General features: G+C 30.4%; 1 protein-coding gene across 4 annotated transcripts in view; it reads left to right on the plus strand.

Moving 5' to 3' along the window:
- fray (oxidative stress responsive kinase frayed) overlaps positions 1-22,090 on the plus strand; it is a 384,455-nt gene that overhangs the window by 351,221 nt on the left and 11,144 nt on the right. For all 4 annotated transcript variants that reach the window (XM_085815068.1, XM_035365925.2, XM_035365928.2 and 1 more), the window contains 9 exons: positions 8,586-8,806; positions 9,470-9,582; positions 12,615-12,723; positions 13,188-13,329; positions 13,782-13,837; positions 14,385-14,596; positions 17,066-17,199; positions 17,822-17,870; positions 18,284-18,349. In XM_085815068.1, coding sequence (XP_085671194.1) covers positions 8,586-8,806; positions 9,470-9,582; positions 12,615-12,723; positions 13,188-13,329; positions 13,782-13,837; positions 14,385-14,596; positions 17,066-17,199; positions 17,822-17,870; positions 18,284-18,349 — 1,102 coding nt within the window. The remainder of the gene's footprint in view (positions 1-8,585; positions 8,807-9,469; positions 9,583-12,614; positions 12,724-13,187; positions 13,330-13,781; positions 13,838-14,384; positions 14,597-17,065; positions 17,200-17,821; positions 17,871-18,283; positions 18,350-22,090) is intronic.

Below are 22,090 nucleotides of genomic sequence, written 5' to 3' on the forward strand. Positions count from 1 at the left end.
GATATAAGGAAAGGAACCTGCAGAATGTTGAATTTCCGTGCCGTTATTTCTGCTATGGAATCATCGTAGAAAATTTGTTCTTGTATCAGATGACGCCTCTAAGAGCAGAGAATCCCAGGCCGTTGTCAACGGAGACAGCTCCAGCAGACAGAGAATTTTTTTACAAGGGGCATGGTGATCGGATTGAGAAGGGCAGGTTGGCTCATACGGCAAATCTCAGCTGACACACATCTGGACGCTTCTACAACGCTTCTACTTGTAAAACTTTAAGATTAAACTTTTTAGTAACTTGTAAAACTTTTTAGATTTAAAAACTCAGCGATTTCAAAGCGAACAGTGACAACATTGTACGGAATAAAACATTTTTATCGCCAGCGCCCCGCAAGACTGTCTGTCCGAAATTCTAAAGATATGCTGTTTTTAAATATTTTAGCTCAAAAGGGCGTTATTCCATATGCTGTCAAAATATGTATGTGTGTGTGTTAAATTAAAAAAACGACCCCTGGGCGCTACAAAAAAGCTGAAAGTTAAGATTTTTTTTAACTCGATTAGAATTAAACTCAGAATATCTTGGTGTGCAAAATAATATTAATATTTTGTATATATGTTGTACATGCCGCAGTTTACTCCTTAATTTCATTCTTAAATTAAGTGCACTTTTAAAGCTGAAGATAAATAATCATCTAAAACAAATCATTCAAATGCCTAGTCAAAATGGGGTTTAAAAGCTTATAGAAATATTAAGTCTACTGGATTTCTGCTGATTGAGCAATTGTTAATAATAAGTGCTTCTTGCTGATAACATTTTGGTGCATATTTCCGAGAAGCAATATATTCAGCGCGACTTCTTAGTTCTAAAAACTTTCGCATATTTTTTTGTTTTGTTTTGTTTTGCTTTCGAAAATTGTATATACTGTTACTATTCAAAATATCCTTTTCTTGATTAGATGATCTTTCAAACATAGATTAATCTTTCTAAAAAATAACACGCAGCTTGTAAATGAAAGTTGTCGACTATCAGAAAAGGGGGGGGGGGAAATCGGGGTTTTTTTTACCCACTCTCTTCGTAGCCAGGAATAAAAAAATTTCATCTTTCTTTCTCATATCAGCGAGATTCAGTTTTTAACTCTGAAATAACTTACCAAAAACTTGTTGTCCTAATTAATATTCCTTTTTCTCAAACCAGAAGCATTAAGCCGAAGTCTTTATCTCTATAACTAAATAATGAAGAATCGCTATGTATGTATGCATTGTGAAAATGTGGCGGCAACTAGAGCCGTATTTTTAAAATTTTGTTTTTTAAAAAAACCCGTCGCTTTTTTTTTTTAATTTTAAAGACAAGTATTTTCAATTTAATTTTTTTTAAATTTTATATTTTTTGCAAATTTAATGAAATATTTTTCGCAAGTCAAAACGTCAGTTGTCGGCCGATTTTAATGGGGCTTGTTAATATTTGAAGAACATTTGTATTCATTTATAAGGTATATGAAAGAAATCTGAGAATGTCTAACAAGGAGCTGAATTTACTGAAATAAAATTTGAAAATAAAAGATAAGCAAAACAAATAAAACATTCATGGACTATGGCACAACACCAGCTTTGAAACTCGTAAAATATCTTTTAATGTAATATAGTTTAATGTAACAGTTTTTCATATATCTGTTTTCATTTTTTAAAATATTCATTTATGGAAGAAATCCAGTAGAATGATAAAATCATAAGGAGTTTTTTTATCATTATTATTATTTTTATTTCTGAGAACCTGAAACTCAAAAACAATTATTGATTGAACAATACTGACTAACAGGAATATTATTAATAACAATACAGGAAATATTGAAGAAAATTTTGGTAATTCTTTAGAAATGCATCCTTAATCATTTAAAAACACTTCCAGAAAACAGAAATGTAGTATTTGCGATCCATTAACTAAATTACTGATTATAAAATAATTTGAAAACCTAGGGCAACCAGCTATTCTGAAGTATTTTAAAGTTATTTACATTGCATTTATCACTATGTACTGAGAATGACAATACACCAGCTGAACGCTTTTATCTATCGCTCAACAGTGCCTTGTGCCACCTCAACGTACCATATAGATGCATACATTCCAGATCTGCCACAAAATCTACTTGTTTCAGTCTCCTCTATCTCCCTTTGCGTTTTTGCCAGATTGGTATATATATATATATATATATATATAATAACACTGTTCCATTGTGATAAGATGACTTAGTGAGAGTTGCAACGGACTGGCGTTGGAGAGAGGACTGCATCATAACTTGAAGACTTTGCTGCGTAGTTAGCAAGATTACACTCGAAGAACCCACATAACGGTAAATTCTACACATAATTTTATTTTTGGATAATGCACATTATCCAAAAATAAAATGTGTTCGCTATGCACCTCCCAATTTTGTACAGTTCACATTTTAAATAATGGACGAATTTAGAAAAGTAAACTTTGCGTGGCCAGCGACACAGTGGAAAGCAGCAGAAAAGAAGAGGGAGTTGCAACGTAATTAAGCTTTTATACGAATTCCATTTCAGATCACATGACAGTTTAATGTACAGGTGGTGGAGTTCAGACTTCAACAATAAGTGGGCAATACATATTAAATGACAGATCTTTTTCATTTAGTTGGAAAATTATTGTTCTGTTATTTTTAGAATGAAAACAGAATTAAAGAGTTTCTATTAATATATTATTTGAAAGATATTTTACATTTTACATAAATATGCAATTTAAATCTGTAAGGGGATTTTATGCAGTTATTTTAAAATTTTACACGGTATGTTTTCGTTATAAAACTTCCGAAAATCTCTTCAAATATTGCAGAAAAACGTTGAAAATATGTTCACAAAAATGTATTTCTTTCTGTTTTAAAACTATAATTACTAATTACACAATGTATAGATTACCCACATGTGTAGATTGTTCCCGTGTACGTTGTCGTTACTACCGTATTACCTCGCGCATTTCTCCTTTCCTTATCTTTAGAACCAGGCTCTTAATATTTTAAAAATATTCTCGTAATTTCCCATTCCTCAGTGCTTACCGAGACGAGCTTCCCTAAATTTTAAAATGAATTCATCCATGTAATGATTGTTTTTTAACTTACTACAAACCCTTGCAAACTACTTGAGAAGGTCATGCTGAACCTTTCTCTTCTAACTGTTGAACTTTATACCACTCTAATACGAAATCCCATCACAGTGAAGCAAATACAGCTGATATTCAGCTTATGATTTCGCTGAGCCAGTTTGCACATTTACCCTGTCTCCTAGTTATTTATGGATGATTACTACTATTCTTAAGGAATAGCCATCAATATTAATTTAGAAGTCAAACAACAAAAATCGGCGTTATATTTTCAAATTTTCACAGGACTAGTTTCGATGGTTTTATCGAACCATCATCCTCAGCTGCAAAAGCGCAAATGAACGAGATAGAATATCCTATCGTTCATTTGCACTTTTCCAGCTGAGGATGATGGTTCGGTAAAACCATCGAGACTAGTCCTGTGAAAATTTGAAAATATAACGCTGATTTTAGTTGTTTGACTTCTAAATTAATATTTGTTCGGCATGTTATTGTATCTTAATTAATAGCCATCAATACGAGCAGGCGAGGCTCAAGTTATAGGGAAGTAGAAATTAAGACATCGTGTTAAGTATTATAGTCTTAATATTACTATATATTCTTACTGGAGTGTATATTTGAAGAAATGATATTATTACCTGGACTATAGTGTAGAATTGGGTGCCCCTTCCATCGGTGAAAAATTTTGTTCAAGTTTGGCGATGAAACCCCGTTTCTGGTTACCATAATAGTTTTAACTTGATTTCAGCTTCCTGAATTTTTTTTGAAGTGAAAATAAATCGATGTGTTCATGGACAAAGTCAAGGCAGTGCGCAATGCCTAGTTTGTGCAATTGTCTGATTTTTTTAAGTGAAAATAAATCGATGTGTACATGGACACCGAGATCGTTTAATTCTTTGACTTCTTATTTTGGTTTCGTTGCGTGCCTGACGCCGATCTTAGCGTCAAAAAAGAATCGCCAAATAAACAAGGGGCACTTAATTGTAAACTTTTACTATTACCTGCATTAATATATACCACTCTAATACAAAACAATTCAAGTCAAACAACCTGTATTAATTTAGAATTAATTAATTACCTGTAATATTATTGCTACTTGTATTAATTAATTAGTAATTAGTTACCTGTTTTAATTTAGTAGTGTTACCTGTAGTTTATCCATGACAGTTTTCATTTGTTACGTTTTTACTGGAACCACGCCCTTCGGAAATTGAATTATTGGCATAACTTTCCCCTCTCGATTTTCGGTTTTCGGGAGATAAAAGTAGTTAAAAACAAGTAATATAAAGAACATTTTTTTGAAGTCAGTTCCTACTTTGGTCAACAAAGAAAAATTTTATTTAAGTTACTTTTTATTAACATTATTAAAATTTTTTCGTTTCTTATTTATGAAGTTGATGGTGGTCTATAACTTCTCATTCTATCCATTTCTTGTAATGCTTCATTATTGCAAGGTACCTTTCCAGTGAGTTTCTACCAGTCAAAAGTTCTTCAATTAATATTCCATCTAATGATTTCACACGACTCAAGGCGACATACAGTGTCTCAAAAAAGTGATGGGACACTTGTGCTTTACAAAAGGAAACTGCAATAAAATAAATTTAAAAAACATGTAAAATTTTTTGTGCGTGTGTTTCATACTTAAATTTAGTAACAATTATTACATAAAATACATTTTCTCAAAATATTAAAATATTAATTTAATAAAAATACAATTGTTTAGAACGGAGCAGAAAATGGCTCACTTAAGTGATGGGACACTTACTTTTCCATCAAATATTTATCCAAAAATTTTACTTTTTAAAAGGTTTTAATATTTTGTTGGATTTCCTTTTACTTTTAAAACATGATTTAATCTTCTTGGAATAGATTCGACTAATTTTTTTGTGATTTCTGGAGTGATTTTTTCCCATTCTTCTTGAAGCACCGATTTTAATTGTTGTTTTGAAGAAATGGTGTGTTTGCGAATTCTTGCCAAATATTTATTCTCTATGGGATTTAATTGTGGAAATTGTGGGGGTGTTTTTATTATTTCAGGACAGTTATACAGCAGCCAGAGTCTAACGTTCAAAGCACTGTGCTTGGGGTCATTGTCCTGGTAGAATTTAAAATCGTTATGAAGGTTCAATTTTCGTGCTGAAGATTTCAAATTTTGATTTAAAATGTCAATATACTTGTACTGATCCATTATACTGTCAATAAAAACAAGATTACCAACTCCAGCAGACGACATACACCCCCATACCATAACTCCTCCTCCACCATGTTTTACTGTTGGCACCAAGTTCTGTTTGCGAAATTCTTTCCTGGGTTTTCTCTACAGCAAGATTCTACTGTCAGAACTAAATATATTAAATTTACTCTCATCAGCAAATATAACTTCATTCCAGTAATCAGAATTCTTATTTATGTTGGATTTTGCGAAAGCCAGTCTGAGTTTTCTATTCTTTTCACTTACGAAGAATTTTTTCCTGGCTGCTCTACCGTGATATCCAGAAGATCGAATTACTCTTCTAACAGTCTCAGAATTAACAATTACTCCATATAATGCTTGTAAATCAGCAGCAACTTTAGGAGCACTCATTCTTGGATTTTTTTTAAATATTTCGAACGATAATTCGCTTTATTCCATTGGATAGCTTTGATGGTCGGCCAGGTCTTCTTTTATCCTGAATCATATGATTCTTTTTATATCGTTTAATGATATTGAAAACTGTTGAATGACTGAAGTTAACTGTTTCAGTAGTTTCTCTAATAAATTTTCCACGTTCAATATGCAAATTAATAACTAATTTTCGAATTCCAGGCAAAGTTTCTTTTCGTTTAGCATTCATGGCTGCACAGAGCTAAAAAACACAAAAATTCCAAAACAAACTGGAGAGAAATACTGCAGACGATTTTATAAATTATTGGCAATTGCTTTTGAGTAAAAATAAATACCCCAAAAGATATTTTTATTGCTTACTTCAGACGATTTTTGTTGCATAGTACGTAGTGTCCCATCACTTAAGTGAGCCGTTTTCTGTTCCGTTCTAAACAATTGTATTTTTATTAAATTATTATTTTAATATTTTGAGAAAATGTATGTTATGTAATAATTGTTACTAAATTTAAGTATGAAACACATCCACAAAAAATTTTACATGTTTTTTAAATTTATTTTATTGCAGTTTCCTTTTGTAAAGCACAAGTGTCCCATCACTTTTTTGAGACACTGTATGCTTCACCTGTTGCAAAGAGTATAATAATATTAATGGAATATTAATCGTCGCTTGGGTTGGGTTGTATTTTCCTTTCGCATTCTCCGTTTGTGAAGCAAGGGACATTTTAAAGGGTTATATTTTAAACATATATTATTATCACGTTAATATAGAAATATGCGGAGAAGTTTCGCTACATAATGGGACATTACATCCGCTTCACCCAACTCTATAAAACTACAATTCTTTAATTCCATACACTTTAAAAGTCTTTACAACTCTGTCTTACTGTTGCCACTTATCATTTTTGTTAAATATTACAATCAGTCATGTACTATTATTTATAAGTTGTTATAAAATTAATTTTTACAGCACGTGAGAATTTCTAATAAACGGTCATTATTTGTAAGTCTTATAATCTATTTAAAGCAGCATATCTTTATTTCCGATAAACAGGAATAAATAAGTAGGAATTGACTTTAATACATGAAAAACTGTATTAACATCATGTATCATCCGCTACAAGTTTAAAAAACTGTATTTGAACTTTAGAGGATGAATAAAAAGTATTTTTTTTAATAATTGAAAATTTGAACAAAATCTAGGAAGAGTGTGAACTAATAGTAGGAATTAAAAGAAGAGAAAATACGCGGTGAAATATGGTAAATATATATGGTAAATATCTATGGTATGCTAAACTTTTATGTATTTTCTATTAATGGAACATCAAATAGAATAATATCTTGTATAATAACATGAAGTAGAATATTCACTGCTGCATGTTCTGCATAAACTCTGTCAGAGAATGAGTGTTTATTGTAAGTACTGCAAAACAAACTACTATATACCTTACATTGTCAGAATAAATGTAATATTCAACTCTAGCTACTAACTATAGCATTTTAACTATAGTTACTAGCACACGAGAAATTACACTCGGAATTGAGCCTTTTCTAAAATTATTTTATGTTCATTATTTTTAGTTGTAGCTCCATTTTAGATAGAGTACAATAGCTCACAAATGAAATGCATATAATGTGTACGAAAATATAATGTAGTTTGTTGTTGCTGTTGTTGTCGAGTCCATATTTCATGGAAGACTGGTTGTCAGAACCTCAAGGAGAAGAAAAATAGTTTATAAAGGTTATAATTTTTCAGTTATGTGAATGGATGCTATACTTATTTACTATAAAATTCAGACCAAAAAAATAAAAATTCTAAATTGTTATTATACTTCTGTTTATTTATGTGCGAAGGTGATAAAATTATGCTTTATGACTAAAGCACAAAGTCCAGTACTAAATTTTAAGTATATGATTTGCTCAGTTGGTAGAGCACTCAAGAACGCGGGCTCATTTGAGCATTGGAAAACTGCAGTTACCAGTGGCTAACCAATGCTACACACAGTTAGTAGCATCGGTAACTGCAATTAACAATGCTACTAAACATTGGTATTTTGGTAATTTGGAGTTTCAGTTTTCCTGAATAAAAGTATACCTTTGATATCTTTGTGAGGTTGTTTGCCAATAATTCTTAACCTCTGTTATTTACTCGGAAGAGATTAGCTTTCCAGCTTAACTTGGATAACAGATATATTCTGCGCAAATGCCTTTAATTGTTGTGATGAATCAATCCAAAACACTACATAGGCAGTGTGACTATCGACGAAATTTTTCAGATTAAAGCGTAAGAACAGACATTGTTACTTCTAATATTTACGAACATTTTTATGGTTCCTACGGCCTTTATATGGTGGAATATAAAATTGGCTGAAAGAAGCAAAACACAAGTTCATTAAATTTATGCAGTACAATTATTTCACCTTTCAAATGGTAGAATGGAAATAAAATGACCGTTTTACATTTTTTTTAATTCTGTAAAAACATTTCACCTTTCAGGTTCTGCAAAAATCTCATTCAGTATCTCATTGTCATGTTTCCTGAACCTAATTTTTTTCATCTGAAAACGACTACTACTACTATCAGTCTCACCCATACTAACGAACTAAAAACAAATGTTGCTTTTTTCCTCCGAAAGGCATTCATTCGGATTTTATTTGTATACTTATCCGCACTCTGTGTCAGATTCTTAAGCTGAAGAAAGTATTATTTAGCTGCTGTACTAAATACCTTTTCTTCTGATGAAATGGTTACTGTAGAATAAGTCTCACCATTTTCTTTATTTCATAAAGTCAGTTTTCATGAGTAAATAAAATGTTTTGATATCTATAAATAATTTTAAATGTCGTTTGTATTTTCCTCCCTTTTCTTTGGAATTAGCAATGACAATTCAGTTCGATCTGCGGAGAAAGCTGGTATTCTTTTTCCCGGGTCACCTGGAACTTACCGCAAAATCAGCGCCACCAATCAGCTGAATAACGCAAAACCTAGGCGGATCACGGCTGGCAACATGTTAGCTAACAAAATGGCAGAGGTTGGAGTTGCTAGTGTTGGGAGCTGGCCAAATGACAAGGATTCCTACGAACTTGGCGAAGTTATTGGTAGGTTGAGTGAGTTGTAACGGTGTATATTGTTATAAAAATGATAAAATGTTGGCTATTTTATTGGTCATACATGATTTATTTGGCTTAATGTGTGTTACCGGCATATGTGTTCGAATGTCATGCTTGAGAATTAAAACAAAACCAAGGAATGTCATTTAAAGCATTTAATGTATATGCGATTAATTTATAAATAAGTAATATAATTATTTGAGATCGAAGAAATGTGTTTACCGCTTAATTTAAGATTCTATGATTTTTTCTAAAGTACCGAAGAATTATGTTTATCCTATCATTAATTCTTGTACGATTTTCCATTTTTAAATTCTTTTAAATGTTATTTAGGTGGATATTATTTAAAGTTTATTGTTCATCAAATATATATGAAATTTTGATAATCTTTACCGAAAGCTAATGGAAAAGAGCCTGCGTAGCTAAAATTTTGTAGATTTAAATTTAAAGCAGGATATAAAAAGTATCAGTTTTTATTCATATCATTCTGATGATGCACATAAAAATGGAAAGGGAAATGTTTTACTCCAGTGACAGAAAACTATTATATGTATTGTTGTTAAGCAAATTTTACCCTGTGAAATATTTGTAAAGGCATGCCTTATTTCTTTCTTCCATTTTTGAAGTCTTTCAATTTGAATTGAATTTTAGGTGTTGGTGCCACTGCAATTGTTCATAGTGCATTCTGCAAGCCTAGGAAAGAGAAATGTGCTATAAAACGAATCAACTTGGAAAAATGGAATACGAATATGGATGAACTTTTAGTAAGTGTTTTTAATACTTTATTATATCATGCATATTCCTTTGTTTATTTTCTTATTTATCATGTTTATGTCAAAAACAGACCTCTAAAATTTGGTGGGATCTTAAAAATCAAGATTTTGGATACATGAAAATTCAGAATAAGAGGAAGTTTATCATATTCTAAAGAATAATTGCCCTGTAATTAACAATCTAGATTATTGCCATATATATATATAGATAAGAAATTTAGAACCAACTGTAATATTAATATATACATACACTGTGTAACTGCTGCTGATTATATAAGCTGTGTCTGGCTGAGCGATTTCAGTTTTGATCTGTATCTACTATACTGCTCACTGGCTTGCCTTAAAACAAATAGATAATGTATTAATAACCATATTATTGGTCCATGGCTAATGGTCTGTTATTTTAAGGAAATTTTAAAGAGGCAAGGAAAAAAAAAATCATTTTTAGAAGTACTGTAAGATGAAATAAATATTCACTTATATATTTTTATATTTTAGACTTTATCTTGGAAATTAAGGAGAACCTTATATTCAAAGCTGTTTATCTTTTCAAATAAATCTAATATTTAGATATTTGCATTTATGGAGTAAAATTTGTTGTTTGTAGTTAACACTAGTTATCTTGGACTCAAATTGGCTACACACTGGAAATTAATTTTTAACAAAATTAAAAAGTTCGAAAGTTAAATTTTAAGTTTCACATACTAATTAATAAAACGTGAGAATAAGTGATAACCTATTCCCTTTCTCATTCATTGAATTTTTCTTCAGCATATACTGAAAAAAATTAACGTAGCCTTTGAAAAACATTACTGGAAACTACCTTCATTACAAACTGTTGATGCTTATCAACCAATCAAGTTCTTTTTTGCACTTAATTTTCAACTGGACAGAGGGGACTGTTCACATATAAATCCCAAATGAAGTGATTATTCTTATTAGAAATATTTGTAATTTAGAATATTTATCTTTTGACAAATACAAGTTAATCAAATCTATATATAGCCTCAAAACTTAGAATAATATGATCTCTACTGTGAATTAATTAGCTTCATTCATGGGTTTGCTGTTGCATTATTAGCATTTTTAATGGTAATAACCTTTATGTAAATTGATTTCAAGTAATTAAAATCTAAGTCTTTTATCAGTTTTGTAGTAATATAATGTTGTTTTTCTTGCATATAGTTGAGATTTTTCATTTGAAATAATAGAGCAGATTTTAAATATGCCAAAAATATAATCTCTAATATAAGGGTAAGTGACAGTGATAAGTTTATTCTTTCCTTGCAGCTCTTTATTGAGGATGTTTAAATGGCTAGCTAAGAACAAGAAATGCTAAATCACGGTCACATCATAAGTGATGTAGCTCTAACCTGTTTATTTCGATTTCTTTCAGCAGCAGTCAAGCACATGAGCTGAGTTCATATCTCTATCTAAAACATTGGTTCTCAACCTTTTTTGTTCCATTTGCCTCTTTTATCAGTGCTAGAAAATCGTTGCTCCTCCCTTCCTTTTCTAAACTCGAAAGATGCATATACATGTAATAATAAAATCACAAGAAAAAGCCGGAGCAGTGTCGATGCTTGCTTAGATCCACAGTGAAGAAGTATTTGATTGTGTAGTATGCTAGTAATGCTAACTTGGTAATATCTAAAGAACTTGGCAGTCGAAGCAGTTTTAATTCCATTTTTATTTCCAATTGATATTTGTGGCCACAATCACTTGGCACTCTAGTCGTGCCTTTCCACAGAAGATTTACATTTTAGATATTGTTGAGATAGAAATCAAGCCAGCGAAATTACATCTTAGCAAAGTAGAGAGCAAAAGCTGAAGTACATAGTTATGAAAGATGGAAGCACGTGAAGAGAAAAGTTTTGGTTTACAATTCGGTGATTGGTCGTCAAGAGGCATCTGGTATTAACGGTTACGTAAGATCGCATGATTCATTTGAATGATGCAATGCAGATAAGTTATTACGATTTTAGAATAGAGAGGAAGAATTAATGTTTATAGTTATATTATAATTCTGATTCATACATTTTTATCTTACATACATATATTTTGATTTGGATTATTTTTTAACATGTTGACTGCCACTGCTGTTTTCACATTTTGACTTTCAAAGGCCAATTTGGTTTTATTATATCATTTTATTCAGAATTCAAATTATAATGCATATTAATCACAGACATTATTTCAAACTAAGCCTGTATAAAATTTGTTAAATACTTAAAATCTACAAATAGCTTATGATAGAAAATTCATGATAACAAGTTTTGTGGACATAATTATTGCATAAAATAAAACGGGATAAGTAAATTTGATGCTTTCTGTTGAATTGTGTCCCTATTGAAAATTTGTGAACTCGTTACCGATTTCGGAGAGAAACTTTTATTTGGGGTGCTTTATGTTTATTTCAACAATGCAGTCTGTTTATATTTATTAAAAAAAAAAAAAAAAAAAAAAAAAAAAAAAAAAAAGCAAAACACTTGTTTTTTGTTTGTTTTAGGAATACTTATTTATTTATTTATTTATTTATTTTATTTTATTTTATTTATTTTTTTTTTTCCATTGGTTTTCTCCCCTTGTACACAACAGTCTGTTTTGGCTTAAAAAAGAGACAAGTCAGAGAATTGCACAAATTTGGGATCAGGCACAACCTCAGCATTGGGAACCAGCTGAAGATCAATAAAGAACAGTTGAAACTTCGACACGCACTTCAGCATAATGAAAATAAAAGAGGACAAACTCGACAGTTTCATTACCATTTCTTATGACAGACCAAAAAGAAAAAAAAAAAAAAAAAAAAAATCTAAATGTGAAAAGAATTATTAATTAGAAAAATGACCATTGAATTTTTAAAATGCAAATCCACTCAAACACACATGTGCTGCACACATACCTGGATTGATGCATAAATTCTTTTTGGCAACATCGTGCCTTGTCTCATCAAAACGTTTTTGCAGTTTCATGGGTGTGTGGATAATTATTATTATTTTAATTGTATTTTTATCTATTAACAGAAAGAAATACAAGCAATGAGTGCCTGCAATCATGAAAATGTTGTTAGTTATTTCACATCCTTTGTCGTGAAAGAAGAATTATGGCTGGTAATCAAACTTCTAGCTGGAGGTAAAATAGTTTAAATTGCTCAATTTTAATTCTTTTGCATTTAAATTTTTCGAAAGCCTTTTGAATAAATAGTTTGAGATTAAAATATAAAAAAAACAAGATTTGCAATGTGTGCCATTTTGTCCTTCAGAAATTTATTAATTGACTTTTCTATGTATTATTATTTTTAAAAGTTATTTTTCTGATATGTTTTGTACTAAGGCTTAAAAATAGATTATATTAGATTAATTTTAATTGAAAGAAATTTGTATGTGCACTTGCTGTTGCTGGCTTCAACTGCCTTATGATTGTTTGTATTTATAAATCTGTTCTGAGACTGAATGCATAAAATAAGTACCTTGATGTCATTATCATGTATAAATTAGTGACATGTATTATACACTAAAGTAGTAATATTTTTATAACAATGAACAATGATAAAATAAGCTAAATTGAATGTAATTTGATCTGCATCTATGTTTTAGGGTCATTACTAGATATTATTAAACACAAAATGAAAATGGAAGACTGTAAACATGGTGTTTTTGATGAAGCTACTGTTGCTACAGTTCTAAGAGAAGTTCTTAAAGGTTTAGAATATTTTCATAACAATGGCCAAATTCACAGGTATACATCTTTTCCTATTAATTTGTAATTGTAGAAATGCTGAATAAAATGTTTAATGCATTTCATTTTGTATTTTGCATTGTACATAATGCAAGTTTTTATGTATGAATGTATTACAATTAGTTTACTATGTATGAATATTATTTACAAATTATTCATTTTTTTAAAGTATTCTGAAGGTATTTTATTGGTCTGAAATAATCTATGGATTTAGCATTTTCTTGCCCTTATAATGGTGTTCAATGAATATTCGAATCTTATAGGTTTTTGTATGTTTTTAATATGTATTATAATAAAATGTAAAATAAATTTTATGGAGGGCAGTTTTTTTAATATATTGAGGCTCTGGTCTTCCAATTTCTCTGATTAATTTTGCAGTTACTTTAGTTTTTAAGGTCACGTTTGACACATTGTCTTGTTTTAGAAATTAAAAGAGCTTTTTATTTCCATAGGGATATAAAAGCTGGAAATATTTTGCTTGGTGATGATGGAACTGTTCAAATTGCAGGTGATATTTTCACAGCTCAAATCTGTATATGAGTCTTGAGTTCTGAAAACATTTGAAACACATTAATGTTCTATTATGCCTCTTCTTAAAACTCTTGTCATCTAAGCCTCCATCCTTTGACATATTCTTGGTTTCTAGTGTACAAAAATATCGTGTGGCCCCCAAATAATTTTCCATTTTGTGTATGCTTTTGAAACCTTGTAATAAAATTGCAGTTAACATTATGGATTGTGAACCTTCAATTTTTTATCTTCTCCTTTCACTGTTATAGAAATATATATGCATAAATATGTATTTTCTCTTTGTGCTTTTTTTTAGCAGTTAGGGAAAATGTATCTTTAAATTATTTCTGTAGGATTGACATAGCCTATCATTAATATTTCATGCATCCATTTGCCTTACAAACCTTTTAGGTCATTTTCTGCTCATAATGTAGGTGTTACTTTTTCATTTAATTTTGTTATAATGTATGTATTGTTATGTGCCCTTGATCTTTTTTGTGATTTTTGAAAGGCATCTTCAAGTTAGACAAACTCTCATTTGATAGATTTTGGTGTGAGTTCGTGGTTGGCAACAGGGGGTGATTTGTCTCGTCAGAAGTCGCGCCATACATTTGTGGGCACACCTTGTTGGATGGCTCCTGAAGTAATGGAACAAGTAACTGGATACGATTTTAAAGCAGATATATGGAGTTTTGGCATAACTGCCATTGAATTAGTGACTGGAACTGCACCATATCATAAATATCCTCCTATGAAGGTGACAGTTTTTCTTATGTTGTGTTATTAACTATATTTTACTTTTTCTCTATGTAGGTAACCAAGTTTATATACATACATATTTTTTTTTATCCCTAGTTTCAGTTCTAAAATTATGAACTATCTATTAAGGTATATAAGAAACTGGCAAAAATAATATTTTTTATTTATCCAGTACGATAATTTTTTAGCACAAAAATTTAAACATGCCACATAAATTTAAACACATAAACATTTTATAAGTTTAAATTTTTTGACAAAGTTTCCCCAGTTCTTTCTTATCTTTCTCCTCCCTTTCACTATATTTATTCTGTTATTTATAATCTGCTTGATAATTAAAAATATTACATGCAGATTTTGTGTAGGTATTGCTGTATTGAAATAAGGGTACTTTTCCGTTTTGCCGGCGCAGGCGATAAAGTCGCGAATAATGGTACAACTGATGCCAAACGGAATATCCTCGCTGGTAACTTTTACACCTCATTATCAGAAAGAGTCTCAGCCATTTCTTATCAGATTGATTGTTTCTTTCAATACTGGCAAACGATTACATAGAATTTTTACCAGATACAGTCAAAAGTCGTTAATTCGGACACCCATAATTCGGAACGATCTATAATCCGGACCTCAAAGCTAAAAACTTTCTGCTCATGCGCCGCGTTGACACATGCACATAGGCGTTTACGCGTGCTCGTAAGACCTTTTACGACTGCGCATATGAGTGTGCGCAAGCGAAGAATACGTTTTCACGTGCGCGTTTTATGTATAACGGACGGTATAAGCTAAAATTATCGATTTCAGTTAATGTTGATGATTGCGTTGTTCCTTAATTTTTGAATTGGATCCAGCTTATTATTTTTTGAAGACTGTAAGAGCAATACTATAAAAGTAAACTTGAACTTTCGATTACGTCAAATAGAATTTCCGATTCTGGAGCTCCCAAAGGATCGTACAAAACGAAAGTATGTTTCGATGTTCATCAAACAAAAAGTGGAATTGCTGCAAAAAATGGATAAAGACATGAAGAATGTGACAGAGAGGTTAGTGAAAACGAAAAAATTTCGATTGACAAGTTAGTCGGTATTCTCGGCACAACAATTAACGAGACTTGAACAGCGGAACTTTGTAACTGAACAAGAAATTATGTCTGTTTATAGAATTAAAGAGAAAGTATTATCACATAAAACAAAGCAACTTACATTGAAAGAAATGTGTAATAAAGTAAACAAATAAATATTAACTTTTTTTTGTAAATTTTGATACCCTTTAGATCATAATTGTTCTTTATTTCATAAATTACGGTTTCATATTTTTAATTTTAGAATATCTGCATGTCATCTTACGAGATTTAAACTGATGATCTATAATCCGGAAAAATCGATAATCCGGAATCGCCGAAGTCCCGACTAGTCCGGATTAACGACTTTTGACTGTAGTTCAGTTTTATGCTTTAAGGCCATTCGCAGTAATTAAGTCAATTAGGATGCAATCACAGTGCTGACCTGAAGGTAAAGTCAAGGGTTAAATTTATCAATTCTACTGAGAGAATATAGAAAAGGCAAAGTTAAGGGTTAAATTCATCAATTCTAATGAGAATGCACTAGCGAAGTAAAGCACTGCAGTTTTATATAATTTCCGAGTAAGCTATTTGTACGAATTGAAATAATTCTTGTATTCGAAATTATGATTTAACTTGAAATTAATGTAGGTAATTACTTGAAAGACTTCAATTTTTGTAGCATAGTTTACGTGAGATAAGATCACTTGGGGTCACGTGATAAGAACTGGCGATTCAGGATGTTGAAAAATGAAAACATAGTAAATTCTTAAATTAGTAGCTTTTTACAAATTTACTGTCTTTATTTATTGGCTTTTTACAAAATTTTAAACGTTTTAAAAATGTTTATGCCTTCAAAATAAAAAGTTCTTAGAACTAACATTTGTTAACATTTTTTATGTGTATACTGTATGTTGTTGCCAATAAAGTCTGCTTGGCGAGATTTGCGCCGGCGAAACGGAAAAGTACCGAAATAAGTAAATAAATATGGTAAATGAATTCTATTTATTTTTTAATTTTTTACATTTTTTATCTGTTTCTATATTGAAAATATGACTTTTTTATAAATATTAAAATTGTATGAGTAAGTAATACCTATGCTTGTAAAAATTGGTCTAAAATAAGAGAATATTAAAATGTTATGTTTGAAATTTCACTCTTCATTTATATTTCTTTCCCAAAATCTGTTACTAACATTTATATATCAGACCTGTTACTTCATTTTGAATTCAATATTTAATTTTATCTGTAAATATATAAATGTTCTTGTTCATATTAGAAATAATTTCTGTATTTCCAAATAAGATTTAAAAAAAAAAAAAAAAAAAAAAAAAAAAAAACCAGTTAAACTACAATGTGTTTAAATTGTGTTAGCAGAAAGTATTATAATGTTTATAACCTTTAAAATTTTAGGTTTTAATGCTGACTTTACAAAATGACCCTCCTACAATTGATACTGTAGCTGAAGAAAAGGACCAGTATAAGAATTATGGAAAAACGATTCGAAAGATGATTGCAGATTGTTTACAGAAAGATCCTTCAAAAAGGTATACAATTTTTTTTTAATTTTTATTTATTTATTTTATTATTATTATTATTATTTTATGATTAAACATATTCTGTCTTTCTCTTTATCCTGTTTAAAATCTTTGTTGCATAATAATTTTGAAATATTTAACTGCCAACTTCGTGAGGAATTTTACGTAATTTTATTATGCTAAAATATATCGTTTGTTTGCTTTTTTTCTTAAATTGAACAGTGTAGCTAGAAATTCTTATTCTTAACTAAGGGTTGTTCTTTTGGTATTTTTAATTTTTCTTTTCAAGATGAAAATTATTCTGAAGTGGACTGTGTAATCTATAAAAAGAACGGGTGTTCTTGAAAGCTTCCAAAACTATTACTAATATCTTCTCGGTATAATGAAGTTGTATGTAGTTTTTCTTTGTATTGGTATATCTTAAGGTTTTATATAAGCCACTTTTAATTTTAGTTTTAAAAAAATTGCTAACTTGCAGCTTTTAAATGTTAATAAAATTCAGAGGTGTTTCATAATGTCATTCATTTTGGCTACCTTATGCTATTTATTTTTTAATGATAAAAATGTAATGATTATTAAAGCATTGAGTGTAATATTTAATATTTTAGGATTCTAATTGTTTAAATTTTAGGCCTACTGCATCAGAACTCCTAAAGCATCCATTTTTCAAAAAAGCCAAGGTAAGTTATTTGTTCTGTAATTAAAAATTGCATAAATTTAACTATTCATGGTATGTATATAATTTGTAATTATTTAGGGCTACATTAAACATTCCCTTTCATAAATTACTTCATACATCAAATAATAATTTTGTGTAAATTCGCTTTTATAAGACTAATGTTTTAAAAAAATGTTTCTTACATATGTTCTTATTTCATTGCCATCTGGGAATTTTTTGAATAATTATTTATTGTGTTATTGAAATATACTGTATGTGTTTGCTTTTAAGTGATTTTTCTCTTGAATTTGAAATTAAATTTTATAAATATAATTTTAAGTAAGTGTTATGAGACTTTTATGTGCGTTTTGATGTTTAATTTTTCACAGTTTTATAGCTTTTTCTTTTATTATTATTTGTTTTCCTCATTTTCAGGATCGTAAATATCTTATCCAGATGTTAGTTTCCTGTGCACCTAGTCTTGAAATACGAGCTCAAAAGGTATGTTATTCCGTAAATAATAGTAATTCTAAATTTCACTATCTCTACTTTTTAGTGCAAAATATTTTGAACTGTATATGCTATCATATTTCTCAGCTGTTAACAGAAGTTTAAATTTACAAGCATAGAATCGTGTAAAATTAGAAATTTAAAAAACATGAGTGTTCTGTCTGGAAACATTTATGAAGTATGCAAAAATGGTGTTAAAGACTGGTGTTGCAGGCATCTGAAAAAAGGGGGGAGGAAGTTCAGATTTGCAAATTTAAGTTTATTTCAAAATTTAAGTTTTATTTCCACATTTGAAAATCTTCTACCAAGTATGTGATTAGATACTATACATGAATTTCCAATCAACAATGAAGTGATTTTGTATGCTAAAGTTGCAGATGTTTCTGCTCTAGCAAATGCATTTTTTTATGTAAGATATTTTTTGAATACATTTCAAGTTTTACTTAATTTAGTCATGAAAGATTATGATATTGGTGTTGCAACTGATAAATTGAAGCTGTAATTTTGTAGTTTACAGTATAAGAAAACTTGAATAAAATTATAAAACTAGCTAGGATTGACACCCAATAGAGTTAAATTGGACAACTAAAAGGTGTTGATTGAATTTTAAAGTATGGTAAACTGTTTAGAAGAATGTTGGCCATCCTGACAATTCCCTATAACAGTGCAGAGTGCAAGAGGATTTGCAGAAATAAGGACAAGGAAATAGTAATGGCACATTAGAAAAACTTATTATTAAAAGCAGGCCTATGTGTCAATTGCTGTAGACTTATGAAGTTTCTTAATGAAAGCAAAATCTACCACTGTTCATAGCATTTCTACGAGAACTAATTTTCAAGTAATTATTATTATTATAATTATTATTTTGTGTTTAAAGCAAGTAATAAAATTTTTTTACGTGTAATTATTTTTGTACTGTTTGCACTTAAGAATTAGTAACTGAACTTTCAGGTAATATTTATTCACTTAACTATTGAATAACTTAACTATTGAAAGTTAAGTTATCAGGACCGGATTCAGAAGTGTATGTATTTGCATGCACAAATAAATATGTATGTACATACACACCGAAGTGCCATTACATTATGACCACCCTCATCTACAACAGTGGTCTCACCCAGGATGCACAGCTGATGTTGGAGTATATAAAGCAGCTAGGCATCGTCTTTCCAAACATAGCACGATTAGCGACATAACAAGAAAAGCAGCTGATTTATCAGGCTTTGATAAAGGCTAAATCGTTATGGCTTAGCGACTGGGAACGTCAATCATCGCCAGCTGCATCTCAAATGAGCGAAGAAACATTGGAATTGGACATTAGAAGAATGGAAGAAAGTTTCATGGTCTCATGAATCATGTTTTCTGGTCCACCACATCAATGCACGTGTGCTAACATGCCGATTTCCAAATGAAACCCTGGCTCCTGGATGCACAGTGGGATGGAGACAAGCCAGTGACAGGGTTGTTATGGTGTGGGCAATGTTTACATGGAACACATTAGGACCCATAATTCCCATAGAACAATCCCTGACGTCTGTGTACTATGTGAACGTCGTTGCGGACCAGGTTCACCCATTCATGACAACAGTATTTCCGGCAGGGAATGGTGTTTATCAACAAGGTAATGCACCATTTCTTAAGGATCGAATCGTCAGGGAGTGGTTCGAGAAACATTTCAGTGTCTTGGCCTCCAAACGCACCTGACATAAACGTTACAGAGCATTTGTGGTCCCGTCATGTCTGTTAGTAACAAAAATACTTTTTACAGATTTGGAGTTCGAAGAAGCATTTATTTTAGCATATACATGGGCAGACCAAAATTTCAAAAAAAAAAAAAAAAAAAAAAAAAAAAAAAAAAAAAAATTGTTAATGTAAATTATTGAAAGTTAGAGAGGGGATGTAGTAATAGATTTTAAAGAAGTTATGTTTTATTGAATTGCTAAAAGTTTCTGAAAATGAGTTTTTTTTAATATTTAAGTACATTTTTATAAAATTCTGATTGTCATAACAAACCTTGAATTTTGTTTTAAAATGTTACTTAAATGTATTGAGTGAACATATTTTTCTCGAAAAGGATATAAATTACTGAGGCACTGATTTTGTTTAAAATATACATTTTTTATTAATTTGATTTTTCTTGAATTAAAAAAGATTTTTTTTTTCTAATTTTTGGCTCTAATTATTAGAATAAAAATAGGTTCACTTAGATGGTGGAAGAACAACTTGGCGTTGACTGGGAGAGTTTTATTGGAAAAGTGTATACTCTACATCTAATCCGACAACAAAATAAGTGAATAGGTGGCCTTAAAAAAGCTCTAGACATAAATGAAAAATCTGTTTGTATGGGGAATAGACGAATTTGGCAGGGTTTACTGGATATTTTGCTGGTTGTGTTGAAAAACTGGTGAATTCTTTCTCGCTCATCTTCCAAATAGAGGCAGACGCACTAATGCTAAAAATCATCATCTATGTTCAAGAAGAATCATTGATTTATTGATACTATTGATGAGCATATGAAACAAAACTGGGTGCTCATATACAAAATGTTGAAAGATTATGGTGTTCCTAAGTGACAGAGTAAAAATCAATTGGGCATGATTGGCCATCATCATTAGTCTTTTCTTCCATAATTCATATTTAAAAAGTCCTTGGTACGAGACAATGCTTTTGAATGCCATATTAAAAGCAATAGTGCGAACATTGTAGCTTCAGAGTATATATGAGAAGTAAACACAAACTTGGTGATAATCCTGGCACCTATTTGGCATTTAGAAAATGGGGGCTATAACAATAAGGAGGTATCAAACTAGTTGTTAGTTTGTTTTACTGACAAGGAAGATAATTTAACCCTTAGTACTTTGGTATGGATACAGCGGCCATTTCAGTGGCTCCGAATGTTTTTTTATCTGATTACGCTATGTTGTCTGTGTTGCCAATTGTTAGTTAAAACATGCTAAGTCTCTAGCATGTCTATTGAGGTTAAATTATTTTGTGACCTTTTTTTTATGGTCAGAAACATTAATATATTCTCTCTAAAACTAATGCTGAATAAAAATGAGAAAACACTGAGACGTTTAGGATATTGGAAAATGTTAGTCACTCAGCTCGTAGGAAATTTTCTTCAGGATACAGCAAGAGTTTTTACATCAACTTCCAAGACAATATTCAATGAGAAGCTGCATATAATGAGAAAAGAGAAACTGCATTGCATGTTTAAAAAGGAAAGATAAGGGGTGGCAGACATCAAACTGAGTACTGTGACACTTGCCCAAGTAAACCCAGAATGCACATGCGGGCTGTTTTCAAACATAATGGTGAATTACAAAATTTTTGTTTCATTTGCAAGAGGAATATGCATTATTATAAAATACATAAGATCAAAAACATTCACAAGCACATGTAATTCTTTCCACACAAAATAAGACTTCTTCTGAGATACTGTGCTACAAAAATGTGCCAGAGTTGCTGATAGGTATTGGTACAAAAATCAGCAGATAGCTGAGGGTTAAAATTTTTACTGGAACATTTAAATGTTTTTTAAATTTAACCGAAAATATCATATTTGAAAATGAAATATGATGACCTAACTTCTCTCTAAGAAGCACATATCTTTTTTTAAAGTTATTATTATTATTTTGTCTTTGTTGTTTTCTCTGGGATTAAGAAAAAAAAAATTGTGAAAAGCTTTAACAACTTCCATTCTCCTTCTTTCCCCCCTCCCTTTTTTTAAGT

Source organism: Stegodyphus dumicola, chromosome 4 (genome assembly GCF_044657685.1).
Source record: "Stegodyphus dumicola isolate Sdum_Otavi_A_Nest chromosome 4, ASM4465768v1".
In the NCBI taxonomy this organism is placed as follows: domain Eukaryota; kingdom Metazoa; phylum Arthropoda; class Arachnida; order Araneae; family Eresidae; genus Stegodyphus; species Stegodyphus dumicola.